Raw genomic sequence first — 14,971 nt, forward strand, 5'->3', positions numbered from 1 at the left:
TGTACGTGTCTGTTTCTTAAAGAGCACGTAACTTCAGGTGTAGTTAGTAAACGTTACTCCAGATGTTCGTGGCCTATTATATGACTCCATCTACTGGTAAGAAACACTATGACACATAGTTAACAATAGGCATAACTGGCAGAAGCTGTTAGTGTTCTGATTGAAAATCACTGTTGTGGTTATGTAATGGGATGCACTGAAACAGTGTAACAGAAATGTCTAATTACAAGCCACTACACCCACTCCTTCACTCTCTACCAACCATTAAAAAATTTAATGTTTAAATCAGAGATTAAGAGTGTGTGTGGTTTACCATTTCTATAGTCACTGTATTTGCAGTCTCAGGTCATTAATATTTGAATAACATATGGAGCAATAGAGGCTGAAAGAGTAGCGTGCAAGTAGCAAATTAGATACTCACATACATAGCCTGCCTACATACATGCATACATACATATATACATATATAGACAGATATAGATAAACTGATTGAGGGACTGACTGACTGTCTGACAAACTGATTGATTGATTGATTGATTGATTGATTGATTGATTGATTGATTGATTGATTGATCGTACAACAACGCCAGACCATACGGGGTTTAGTGACCTTGCTAGATGCCTAGTCCACCGGGAGCTTGTCACATCTGCTCTCATTAAGTTTGATGATCGCCCCAAAAACTACTGGGCATTGAAATCATCATTTGTGAATACCCCCCTTTCAGTCGCAGTTCACACCTCGGACCCGACTAGACTAGAGAGACTCCTTTCCTCACCTATCAAACCTATCATGAAATGTCAAACAGATGTCTTCAAACTAATCTCAATGCTTTCCTCTCTCTCCTTAGCCTCCTCGGGGTGGGCATAGGCTGCAAACATGAAACTCAGTAGTGGAATGTGGAACTGGAACTGGAATGGAATACAACCAGACCCCCCCCCCACACACACACACACACACACAGGACATAACAACAGAAAGATTCTGTAAATTATGACAACATATAGAAAAAAGTATGTAAATATTTTAAATATCTAGCCAACTGTATGCAAAGTGACCATTCACTACAATAGTTATGTCACATTTATGTCAATCTTGTTAACTCTTCAGAGTGTTGCTAAATGATAAGCTGAATTTTGTATAAATAGATATTTTTGACAAAGTCAGTACAAATTTAAACTGCATGGCTCAACCTACAAGAGACTTCAGGTACTTGTTCACACAAACTTCCCGAAGCCCTCCTGTAAGTCTGGTTTGTATGAATATATATGATACAGTGTAACAGTTAATGAAGTTTAATGAAATAATATATAGAACATCACAGTAAACAGGGCTACACAAGTGTACTTGCAATCATATTATCATATAATCAATGCAGGCTATTACAGCAGCACAGCACAGTTCTTATGTTTATATAGCATCACCAAAAACTAAACTCAGAAATTCACCACCATTTCACATTAGACCCAACATGCCAGTTTGTGCATTATAAACACCTTGACTTGGTTGCAAAGAGACAGTCTCAAAGAAACAAGGTGTTTTCACAAAACATTCACAAATGTGATGAAACCAGACACATGCATATAGCCTTTCACTCAGTCCCATCACAACTAACCAGTTGCAACTGTTACTGGAAGTTAATTCCTTACATTAACACTAGTTCTAAGGCATCCGTAAATTGCACTGTGGTGCAACAAACAATAGAGCAGAACTGATCAGTTCAGTTTTAGACCATCATCAAACACTCAGTCACCTCAGTCACTCAGCTTTTCACATTATTTGCAAACTGCTATTGTATACATTTTAAAACCTTTAATGACAGGATGGAGAGCAGAGGACATTGAAATCTATACATTTATATGTCTATGTCAATACATTTTTATTAACTTAGCAAGTTCCTCCATCAAATTTCCAGTTCATCAAAACACTATTTCATTGTCACCTCACCTCAACCACCTTTTTCATGCCATCTTCATGAAAGCCATGTATCCATGGCGGGTGGTTTCTGCGTCCACGGTGCTTGGTTTCAGACTGGTGAGACCGTGCTTGGACCCAGAACTGCCGCTTGCAGCTATATTTATCATCTCACTGTTATTGTACCCACTTTACATTCTGCCAGGTTTCTGCACCTAATACAGCTGAACGTTGCAATAGTATTATTTTTACATGTGACTCTTTTCCAGCTGTTAATCAATTTATTTCTTGTTTTTTGTTTGTTTACTTATTTCTTTCTTTTTTTTCCCCATCCACTGGCAGTACCAACAATGATGGTCATCTGGGCAGAGCTACCACAAGCACAAAATACCAATAAAAAGTTCCATTAAAATAAGTACAAAAGACACAAACTAGCTTACAAATATGCTTTGCCTTGCAAAACAACTATTTTCATCTGGGTCCATAGTTGTCTTTAATTTCAAAAGGAGTAAAACACAAAATCAAATCAAGCCTGTCTACTTTTTTTGCTTGCGTGCATTTGTATTTGTGCTGGTCTCAAAGTTGTAGACATATGGTGGTTCATATGACCTCACTCTAGAGTATGAGTCACTCTCCTGCCATTTCCTCTGTTTTTTGGGGTTTTTGTCTCATTCACTCCCACTTCTCTATCTCTGTTCTCTCTGTATGGCTCTTATGTCTAGTTGTGGTGAATCATTTTTCTGGCAGTGGGAGGGCTTGGTATGGGCTCTCACATTCAGACAAAAACAGCATTCATTTCTCTTTGCTTCTGTGTCAAAAAATGTGGTGTATTCACATAATCCATTTCACCATTATTAATGTAAATATGCAATAGAGTGTAAAATTTATATAGGTTACTTTTGTGATACAATAAATTACATGTATGTTTAGGTTTATTTAAATGTTGGAATTTTTAAATAGTTACAGTTCAGCTGTGCAAGGAATTACTCCTCTTGTAGAATTAGACAGATCAGTCCAGTGTCAGAACATTAATTATTATAAGCATTTTAAACACTGCTGTGGATCATAAAGCCACAGAGAGAGAGAGAGAGAGAGAGAGAGAGAGAGAGAGAGAGAGAGAGAGAGAGAGAGAGAGAGGGGCTTACCCTGCAGGAAGCTTGTGTTGTGAATCAGTAACATGTTTGAAATCTTCCTGAGATCATGAGATGGATGGCAGGCTTTGGTAACAACACTCCCTTAAAGTGTAACATTTCAAATAAAGTGTACAGTGTAAAACTCACCAACTTGATTTGCTCAACTCCTTGTCCTTCACAGCATATTACACAAGATTTTTATAGATGACATTTAAGTCATGGTTTATTTGCGAATTGTTATGTATGTTCTTGCAGATATTTAAACTCAGCCATTTCTTTAAGTAGCTAAAAAAGTGACATGAAAAACTGGACAAAAATTAAAGAGAGAGACAAGAGAGAGAGACAAAGAGAATGAGAGAAAAAGAGAGAGAAATTTATTTTCAGAAATATTTTGTATAGGCTTCTCACATTTCCTTTAGCGTTTGGCTGTGTTAACACTTTCAACTATCCTGTTATGTAGGTCACAATGATATTTCAATGGCTACTCAATTATTCCAGCAGTGCGTGTTATGGCTATGTGTTAGTGTGTTTAGGATTAACAATGTGTTATTTTATTCAACCGTTCGCTGTGACACAAAGAAAAGTTTACACTGTCCAGATACAATAAGCGCAAATCATCTAGCTCACGTACTGGGAGATGTAACTGAGCTTTGTTCTTCCCTGTTTGGAGAAACTCTACTCTGGGAGAGATATGCTGAGCTTTCCTAAATCTGCAAGCTTACTTTTTTTTGGACCTACTTATGTAAGATTGAGATTGACACCTTAAAAGGACAAAAATGAAGAGAAAGCGAAGGGTTCTCAGTATACTCACCAGTTATATATAGTCATAACCTCTGAATAAGTGTACAAAATTCTCAAAACAGTCTTCTATTGACAATATTTGATCAATCCTATTGTCCTCTGATATACTAGTGCATGAGGCTATAGTGCACAAGATATATTGTGAATCATTGTTTTAAATATATTGTTTTATATGTAAAGTTACATTTGATTTTTTTCTTTTTTCTTTTTTAAAATGAATGTTAGCTTAGACAGCCATCCAAGGGAATTAGCCCAGCCTTTCTTTTCTGTCTTCATGTTAATTGAGAGACTTTTTAAAGATTTAAATTTACAAATCAAAGTAATATGCAAAGTAAAATAGAGCTGATAGTGCTCTTGTCCTTGTGATTGTATGCGTGACTATGGGTGGGTGGGTGGGTGTGTGTGTGTGTGTGTGACATGAAAGGAAGCCAGAGAGAGAGAGAGAGAGAGAGAGAGAGAGAGAGAGAGAGAGAGAGAGAGAGAGACAAGAGAGAGTTCTCTGACTCCACAAAGAAGGAAGTAAAAGAGTTGAGTAGGGAGGGTGAGAGATAATATGGGCAGGGCCACTACAGGAAGGCAGAAAAAAAGGGAAATGTGGGAAGGGTCCTAGCTGGTCTGAGTGTATTCCACACTCAGAAAGGAGGGACAGGAGCACTGGGTGCAGTATAAAAGCCTTGCACCACCCACCCCTCAGCTCTCGAGTCCTGCGTTCCTCCAGAGTGCACTCGTTTTTCTTCCTCACCGCCTCTCACATCCCACTATCACCATGAGCTACTACATGCCCCAGGCCTCTCACATTTCCTTCAGCCGGTCCACGCCAGGGTCGTATCGTGCTCTCAGCACGTACGGCGGCGCAGGAGGGCAAGGTACAAGGATCTCCACCGCTTCTGGGTACGGCGGCCTGCGCTCCTTGCCACCGGGCACCGCCGTCTCCTCCTCCACGGCCTTTAAGGTGAGCTCTGCGTCCACGGGACTGGGCGTGGGGGCAGGCACAGGCACTGGGTCCTTCAGAACAGCAGGCGCCTCAGCAGGGGTTTCTGCCGGATCTGTCCTGGGCAATGAGAAGGGCCAGATGCAGAATCTGAATGACCGTCTGGCCTCCTACCTGGAGACGGTGCGCAAGCTGGAGCAGGAGAACAGCGCGCTCGAGCAGAAGATCAAGGAGGCCATGGAGAAAGCAGGGCCAGACACACGTGACTACAGCAAGTACAATGCCATAATCGATGACCTGAGAAAGAAGGTAAGACATACCGCAAGAGGTAGGTTATCCATCCTACAAGAAAATATATTGAGAAACAAAAGAAATTCTAAATATACACACACTAAGGCAAATTTCCATGACTTGTAAACTTTGAAAAGTAAAGTGTATTTTAGACTATTAGCTTTTTAAAATTTCTCATTTTCCATTGCAGTTTTTAAAACTTTTAAACAAGTCTTAAGGGAAGGGGGAAGGAATGGGGTTATCAAATTTCCACCCGTTACAATGGAGGGAGAGGCGCAGCTCTTTGTCTTTGCCTTCCCCCTCATTCTCCTTCTCCCTTTTTTGCTATCCATTTTATATATTAGAAGGAAGTTCCTCACAGACCCTGATAGTTGTCATGGGTTTTCAAATGTCGGTTACTATGGAGAGAGACAAACACAAATATGTGTATAATTGTCTCTAGAGCCTTTGCAAAAATATTTAAACCACAGAGCCTTGCCAGCTCACACATCCCACTCTGTAACTAAGAGTCATAATGCAAAACAGATGTGATCACATGCTTGCTCACTTACACACACACACAAAGCTAAGAATGCAAAAGAGGAACTGCTCTGAAATTCAAAGGTTGCTAGTGTTTGTTCCCCTTTTTACTTTTGCCACATGGCTATGGACATTCAAAATAAAATTAATGTTTGAGTTGAAATTTAATTTGTGTGACAAATTATATCAAGGTTTACTGACACACAAGGCCTTCTGCTAAGCACAGGAAAAGTAGCTTCCGTTATTGTTCTATCAGGATGCCATACACAGTAAAAGAATAACAGGTGTTCTTTAAGAAAGGAAACTCTGTTCACTATTCCTAACCCAACCCCCAAAACATACTCATACATGCATCCACAAAAAACCACCTCCTTGAATAAACAAAGCTTTACAAAAATAGACGGAAATGACAGAAAATCTATTGATTATCTCTTAGCCTATCAGAACATGTCATGCTGTTATGTTCTATGAGAAACTTCATTATACTCTGAAAACTTATATTTACATATTACATTTACATATTACACTCCAAAAGGATTCTGAAATATTTTCAGGACTTTCATAACAACTGCCTGCACAACCAAATCCACAATGCTGACCAAAAGCAACATGAGCAGTACCAAAATTAATGCACATTGAATAGCTATGATTTAATTTGAGCATTATGCCAGTTTGATTAAATTAAACATTACTATCTCTCACATTCCAGGAACTACTGTAATTAATAACTGCTGACAAACATCTTAATGTTCTAATAAGCCCACCACATTATGAGATTAGTTCTGATTTCATGACCAAATCTGTCATAGCTATAATTTAGACCTTAGATCAGGGGTAGAACACAGACAGTCAAGGGCAAGCTCTGTACTATGACCTAAAGAGTCAGACAATGAAATCCATTTGAGGCCAGACAGAATATATAGCTTTTCACTCTAAGAACAGTTCTAGGTTACATGTCCTGTATCTACAAAGAACTGCAGGTTATGGTTTAGTGAAGTTAACATACTGGTTTGTCTTCAGATATTTGATGCCACTGTGGACAATGCAAGTCTTGTCCTGCAGATCGACAACGCTCGTCTGGCTACAGATGATTTCAGAGTCAAGTGAGGACCTAATTGAAAGTTACACAATAAATGAACATTACGTATAATTTTTGCAATTTAATTTGTATTTAAATGTCATAATTGTACGTCTATGTGTGTGTTATGTAGATATGAAAATGAGATGGCAATTAGGCAGTCAGTGGAGGCAGACATTGTAGGTCTGAAGAAAGTCATTGATGACACCAACATGGGTCGCATGAACATTGAGGCTGAAATTGAGGCTTTAAAAGAAGAGCTTGTCTTCCTCAGGAAAAACCATGATAATGTGAGTTTTAATTTCTAAATTAATTTGCTAATATTACATCAGTTGTATTTAACATCAAATGAGCATGAATCTCTACCTAATATTTAGAAACATTAAACAAACAATCAAAAATTCTGTATCTTTTCCCCTGGGATAAATCTAGTCTACTGTATTGTAATGTATGCTGTGTATCAGTCTCTCTCCCTGTCATCCTCTACAACAGGATGTTGCAGATCTGCGTAATCAGATTACCCAATCAGGCGTGCAGGTGGATGTTGATGCTCCAAAGGGGCAAGACCTAGCCCAGGTCATGGAGGAGATTAGGACAAACTACGAGAGGCTGGCACTCAAAAATGCAGAGGAGCTCAAAATGTGGCATGAGAATCAGGTAACAACAATGTGCTTACCTTAGGCTCAAACATGTCAAAGCGAGAAAAAGAACAGACCCAAGGCAGATTTAGTATGAACAATTAAGCATCAAATCTTCCAAACTTGATTCCAAGTTGTGACTTATTATTATAGGAAACAAAGACACCCAGTGTCATGAATTGCAAAGCACCATGTTTACACTGTGCTGATACTTGAGTGCTACAAAGCCCACATTATGGTGAAACGTCAGCATATTTAATGTGAGGGTGTGAGTGAATATCCAAGGTTCATATCTAAAACTATATTGGTTGACTTACTGCTGATTTATAAATGCAACTCTCCTAATGCTTTCTTTCCTTCTGCAGATAGCAGAGGTGCAGGTACAGGTATCTCAGAACACAGAAGCTCTACAAGGAGCTCAGACGGAGATAAATGACCTGCGAAGACAGATCCAGACACTGGAGATAGAGCTAGCTTCCCAACAAAGCCTAGTAATGCAACACCCACAAAACACAAGGGCAGACATGTTAAAATGCTCAAATCAGAACACTGTCCAATACCAGCATCCACTTGTAGAAAAAAATTATATCCATGATACTTACAAGATAAATACAACTAGCAATAATAATAATAATAATAATTTATTACCTCAGAAAGCATCTCTGGAGGACACACTTCGGAACACAGAGCTACATGCCAATGCAGAGATGGAGAAATACAACACTATCATCCTGCAGCTGGAGGGAGAGCTGGCGCAGCTAAGGGCCAAGATTACTGAGCAAGGCCAGGAGTATGAAGCCTTGCTCAACATGAAGATGAAACTGGAGGCCGAGATTGCCACCTACAAGAGCCTTCTGGATGGGGGAGATCTTAAGTGAGGGTCTATTCACACATATTCCTGGAAGATGATCCAGCTAATTCAAGTACATAAAACTGACTATGTTTCTGTTTGATTTTACAGACTCCAAGATGCACTGGAGTGAGTGACATCACAGATGCAGGTTGTAAAGGTGATGATTGAAAGGGTCAAATCCACAAAAATGTAAACTAATTTCAAAACGTGAAAATCTGCATGAAACCCTTCAGAAAATGCTTTGCCAAATTCCTCTGAAAGGGCACTGAAAATGATGGTTTTAAACATTTCCACTAGATGTTGTCTGTGAAGAAACAGTGAATAAACTTTAAAGTCGATCACTTTTAACAATAAGGCCCCAACTAGTTTTGAAATAGTAAATAATGTGAAAAATTAATTTAGCCTCTGTGAACACCTTTCATAAGTTCAATTGGGTAAAGATAAAATAAACCATGTTCTGAAAAAAAAGATCAATATTTGTCAGTTTTTTCAAACATATACACATTGTCCAGTTGGTTGATAAGAACCTCCAAGGAAATTCTCCTGACTAGACTATAAAGCTGTATATAATTCTATGGATGCTACTGACCACTGACAACAAATCAGGTTTGCCTCATGAAAGCTCTGGCAAATTGTTCAGTCAAAGTTCCTGATGTTATCTTTACCTAGAACACTTTATGCACAGTACACACACAAGTTAAAAGAACTTTAAATTGTTTTTCTCTAGCTTCTAAAGTACTTCATTGCCCTACGGACGTCTACAGAGTACCAACACAGCACAAACTGCAACAGATTTACATAGCCATGGTCTACTTTTTATCACAATATATTACGACAAAATTCCAAAATTGTCTACCTGTTGGAAAGTAAATTAAACTACTCTATAGAGACACCTCTAACCCTGGACTACAGAATGTATCGATATGCACTGAAGCTTGGAGAGCAGTGTCTAGTACATTAGTAGAGTTATGCCTGCTGCAAATTCCTCTGCACAAAAAAGCTCTACAGCACCCGCAGTTGATCACTAAGGCCTGGCCCACACAACGGTATTTGTAAAATACTAAATTATTTTGAAAATGTGAGAGACCCCACACACAGTGACAGACTTCAGATTTTTTTTTTTTTTGTCCTTGGTTGTTCTTCAGTTATGAAAGTCCCCACACTAAATGAAACACCACACACTTTTGTGAGATTTTGCTCATAAGCAAGCAGCCAATGTTCCGATTCTCAGAATCCTGTAGAATTTCATGAGAACAAATGACTTTCAATCAAAACAAACATAACGGATGACAGTGATTTGATTGTTATGTCAGTAGTGTGTGCATTTTGCAGAGAAAAAGCCATATTAAAGAAAAAATGTGGATGAAGACATGCTGTTGCCAAACTTAAAAAGTTTGTTTGCAACTTCTCTGCACCGCTTAGTTTTGCATTTAGAACTATGCACTGACAGCTTCAGCTCAGATCTCACTGCTTAAGGGTTTTTTGCATGTGATGCCGAACACTACATTTCATATTAGAGAACCAGCATCCTCCTTACCGTACAGGATATTGAGTCATAAATATTGAACAAATTTAATATTAATGAACTGCAATCGGTGTGGCCCTGAATGGACTTTGAGGATATTAGAGATGTAAAGATTACATTATATACACTCACACCATAGGATAATGTGGGAATATAAATTTAGGATCACCATGAATTTGGGAGAACTCTTGCAATTGTCAAGAGGGAAGAATTGGCTGCAAAATTAGCCCAGTTATCCTGCAGTGTGGGCCTTAATTAATATGCACCCTCAGTCTAGTTTTATCATTTTAGAAGGCCTTGGCATTGCCATAAACACGAAATATCTGTGCATGCATACACATGTAAACCCATTTTTACAGATGAGGAGGGGAAATGCTCAGCTATTATAACATGTCTATTGTAAATATTTTTGCATAGTGTAGGAAACCATCATTTTTAAAAAAGATGGAAAAAGTTATTGAATAATTTTTTTGTGACTATCTAGACATATAATACATGGCTGGTATAGGAGCCCAGAAGACATTGATTATGGATTATGGACAATTGATTATGCATTTTATATATAGCTGTGACGTGTGGATACACATTGTATTGTTCAGGACATTAATCACATGACTGCAGCAATAAGAGCATGAGTAGATGATGTCCATGATTCAGATTCAGTACCATGATTCAGAACCATTAATAAGCAATTGTTTGCTGTTGTGTTGCTCCCAATATTTTCTCTGAGCTTAAACACTTTCAAACAAATGAGAGGATGGGGGAGGGGTGGAGCTCAAGGGTTGTATATGTGTGGCTGTGGTCACTGGAACAGGCAGAATGAGAAGCAGAGACAGAACACAGACAGTGAAGTCTGGCTCAAAGGCTTAGGGCTACCAGCTTGGAATATTTGCATATTGCTATGTGGCTGTGTGGTGATACATGGAAATGAGAAGGTAGGATGTGTGTGTGTGTGTGTGTGTGTGTGTGTGTGTGTGTGTGTGTGTGTAATATCCACAGAAACATCACAAGTGATCTCTTTCTTTTCTATTTTAACATTAGCTATAAGGAAAGATCTGAATTTAGGGGCCTGTGCTGGAGATGAGGGTCATTCCAGCAGTTAAGAGGGTTTTCTCCTTTTCACAGTTGAGGGAATAGCACAATAACCTATAAACCCAATTGCAACGCAAATGAGACCACTTACTAGTACACTTCTAGTACATGGAAGCTCCATTCTAATTTTAGTGTTGTAATTCTAAGCAGAGCTGCATGACTAAATCAACACCACAGATGCAAAAATAATGATGCCATGCAGTGTTAGTGACTGGATCAATAATACTGTCCAACAGTATTGGTGTGTTGGTGTGTGTGTGTGTGTGTGTGTGAGAGAGAGAGAGAGAGAGAGAGAGAGAGAGAGAGAGAGAGAGAGAGAGAGAGAGAGAGTGAAAGGGAGGATGTTCTGTTTGTAAATAGATCCCAGGTTGAATTCTTGACATTCCATGAGCAGCCATTCTTTGGGAAAGAGGATTCTCTTTCTGAAAGTCTAGAATGTGCAGTACAGGCAGAAAGTCTAGAATGTGCGGCACAGGCAGAAATAAAGGTAGAGAGAAAGAAAATAGAATAGAGATTTAACTGTATTGACACAGTCAGTTTTGATTTTTGATTATTTTGATTTTATACAGATATTGAATTTTTCTACTATTTCAATATATCTGTCTTGAATGGAATTTCAGCAGCAGAGGAAAGCATCAGCATCCTTGATAATAATTGCTTCAGGGCAAATATGCACCATTAGTCTGATGACCCTTACCTCTCCAAGAGTTATCCACAATCTAGCTTCTCTGTATGGTGGTTTCTTCTACTGACTATATAACGGTCATTCCATGCCCACTCATCTAGGCCTCCCAGTTCATGTCATGGATTTTCTTGAAAATAAAATACATGTGAAAACTTATATTAAATTCATGAGACCTATAGTGCTACACCAAATACAATCTTTTATGTGTTTCTAAGCCTCACCAAAAGCCTATTTTTCACTGGATTGGGTTGAGATTTGTACTGAATTTCCAAGAAATCCTAAGGATAATTTGCAACATGTATTCATGTATATATTTGTTGCTGAAAGTTTTAGTTGTGAAATTAATAAATATAAATCCTTTATACCTAAAAAAAAAATCTTTAATTTTGAAAAATTCATATCTCGACTAGTTTTCACTTTCTTGCAAACAAATGTTTTTAAAGTTATTTGGTGCTGAATAAAAAATTATTAACATGGATCTTGTTAAATATAGGTTTGAAGCTAAAAAAAAAACAAAAAAACATTTTTTAAAGTATTTTAACTTTTTAATTTTTTTTTTTTATGGTGTTAATATTACGAATTGTCTATATATAAACACTTAAAGATGTTAGTTTCAGAGTTAATTAATCTTAATCACTACTTGAATGAATGAATTATAGATTATGCAATTTAAGACACGTTTACAGCATTTACAGCCTGTCTAGATTACTGCATTGCTCCCTATAGTGAATGTCAGCAAACCAATGGATATTTTTTTAACTACTCAGATCAATGGTATAACCATTTTAATTATGTTATTAACACTTTAAATGTTATTTAGTATAACCTACAGAAACCTCCTATTGACATTTTTTATGAAGTGCTATGAGTGCTATTCACATTTACAGTCTCTTTCTTTCTGCCAGATGTGGTAAAGATGCACTGGTCATCTGAGTGGGCAGAGCAACATTATGACATCACCTTTACTACATCACTACCTGCCCACCATAAGCCTCTTTCATATCCACAGTCCAGCTGTCCTGCCTTCTCTGGCTATTCTGATGACATCAGCGCCCTTGGTGCATCCACTCTACTGAAACACTATGCTGACAGGTATTCCTTTACTCCAGCCTACCCAGAGCCTGGCACTTTCCAAACAAATAACCCCCTCCAGGATGCCTGGCCTCTGGGCCACAATCCAGAGAGGCTGCCTGAGCTAGAAAGAGTGAAGGGGTCTTTGGGGAGCACAAGTAGCCTTACGGAGCAATTCAGCACTGATACCATAAGTCAGGATTACACTTCCACCTACAATGGTCCACATGTGTACCCTAAACCTACCTACCTGCCGCAGCGAGCTTTTGCCTTGCCAACTTCCTACCAACCTCGTGCACTAGGGTATACCTATGTCCCCTATGTACTCCCTTTGGGCATACACACACTCACACATCTGAGTAGCAGCCTCCCAAACGACCATGGTGGACAGGCCTTTAAATGGCCTGACAATCTCCAAGACCTTCCTCGCAACAAGAAGTCCAGATTTGACCAGAGCAAAACTGCCAGAGTGTCACCTTATGCAATTAAGGATTACAGCAGTCACCCAGTCATTGATGCCACTGGAAACAGAAGTGCAGACCTCCATAATTTCAAGACAGGTTTTTTACATTTTGAATTTGAAGGTAGACCTGGTGGGAAAGACCTGTCATCTATAGCCCATTGATACCACCTCTTATGAAGTTCCCGAGCAGTACACTTACCTCTAAGTATTGATTTATGCAATAAACACAGTACCTTTAAGAGAGGAAGTTTTTGTTTAGAGGATACACATCTCATCTTGAAACAGCAGAGTAGTAATTATGAAAGAATATTAGTCAGTAAATAAGGTTTTAGTAATATTGTGGATGTTTTAGGAATTCAGGTGATTCAGGCAAAAGATCATATTTCATAATAACCCATTTATTATTATGAAGCAGGTTCCAGCACAATTTGGAACAGAATCTATATCTTTAAACATCCTAGGTCTTACTTTTGGTGGTATATCCCCTTTCCTGTTCCTTCTTTATGTAATCAATCAGTGAAATAAGCCTCTAAGCATAATTCCCTCAATCAATACATTTAAATCCAAAGGAAAAGCAAGATAGATGGGGGAAAGAACAGAGGAGACATAGAATAGTCTCATTCTCATTTCAGACTCAGGAATTTATACTCAGGAAACTCAGACATTTGTGTAATACCAGGGCATATGTTTTATATCAGGGCAAAAATGTGCATATTTATAAAAGTGATATTTTGATTTTGACAAGTTTACTGTTTTTAATGGGCCCACTATACTATATATACCTCAGCTGTTGTCCTCATGAAATTATGATTGAAAAGGGAATGAGTTACTGCTAAAAAAAAAAAAAAAAAAAAGGCATTTACATTAAAGCCCAAAGGGTTTGATTACATTTGAATCCCTAAAATCATCCCAAAGCCTCCAATGAAGAACAAACAAAAAAAGCCAAATGGAGGTGATCAGCTTCCTCTTTCTAGTCTGCCATTGATGTGAGTAACAAGGAACACATGGCTTCCCACGGTTGGCTGATATGCATCAGTAGGCATGTTTTGATGTGTATTCCGGTCCCATTCTCTCTAGTGGGACCTATCTAAAGGCCCAAAACTTGTGTGAGATGTGTGAAGGCAAACCACTGGTTAAAACTTGAAATTTACAAACATGTCACAAATGTCTGTTTTCTGTGGCTGGTTTTAAGTAAATGTTTAAAAACTACCATGTGTTTACTTATGCATTGGTTTATGTTGAATACAAAGTATAGGTACAAGTGTTTATTCAATTTATTATGTTTTTCCTCTTAGAATATCTGCCTTAAGAAACCATAATGCAAAATAAAAACACTTTTACAAATTACAATTTGTGACTATTGATGAAAAAAATATTTTCCAAAGTAAAACGTTGTGTCCAATTGTATATTCTACTATTTAGCCAACTTACAAGCAGTGAAAATATTCCATATTGCAATTTTACAGTTTTTTGTATGTTCTACCCAATCTTATATGACAACCCTTTGAGACATATTTCTACTGTTCCATTTGTATAAACTGCACCAACCATTAGTTTGCACCAATTTTAACCACTAGGTTCCTGTGTTTAAACTTACTGTGACACATTCAATTATTCTTGAAAGACATTAAACATTAACTTATATCCCTCCTATCAGTATTACATGAAAAAATAAAATCTTGGTTTATTTTGCATTAGCTAAAACACCAATCTATCCTAGATTAAAATAAAGTCTAAGAATAATAAATATAGTCTATGTATAAACCCTTACTAAAACCATTAGGATGGCAATGAATATTTACAAATATTTTGAGAAAAAATCTAATCGACAATAACCTGACTTTTAGACTAAAATCCCTAACCCTTAGATTGACTGTTTCTCTGTTAAGATCTTCAGAAAAAAAATCCCCATCCACAAACCTCCTGTGTACCAGTATGCAGGATGACAGATGTTCTATTATCTAAAGACTCCTCCTCTA

At 37.9% G+C, this 14,971-nt stretch overlaps 1 protein-coding gene across 1 annotated transcript; it reads left to right on the forward strand.

Moving 5' to 3' along the window:
- The first annotated feature begins 4,521 nt into the window (after positions 1 to 4,521).
- On the forward strand, positions 4,522 to 8,624 carry krt18b (keratin 18b). Its single transcript, XM_027030266.3, has 7 exons — positions 4,522 to 5,086; positions 6,608 to 6,690; positions 6,799 to 6,955; positions 7,158 to 7,322; positions 7,669 to 7,794; positions 7,957 to 8,177; positions 8,265 to 8,624. The coding sequence occupies exons 1-7, from the start codon at positions 4,613 to 4,615 to the stop codon at positions 8,284 to 8,286; spliced, it is 1,248 nt and encodes a 415-aa protein (XP_026886067.2). The 5' UTR covers positions 4,522 to 4,612; the 3' UTR covers positions 8,287 to 8,624.
- Positions 8,625 to 14,971: the final 6,347 nt, after the last annotated feature.

The sequence above is a fragment of the Electrophorus electricus genome, chromosome 7 (assembly GCF_041902795.1).
Source record: "Electrophorus electricus isolate QZ-2024a chromosome 7, ASM4190279v1, whole genome shotgun sequence".
Taxonomy (NCBI): Eukaryota; Metazoa; Chordata; class Actinopteri; order Gymnotiformes; family Gymnotidae; genus Electrophorus; species Electrophorus electricus.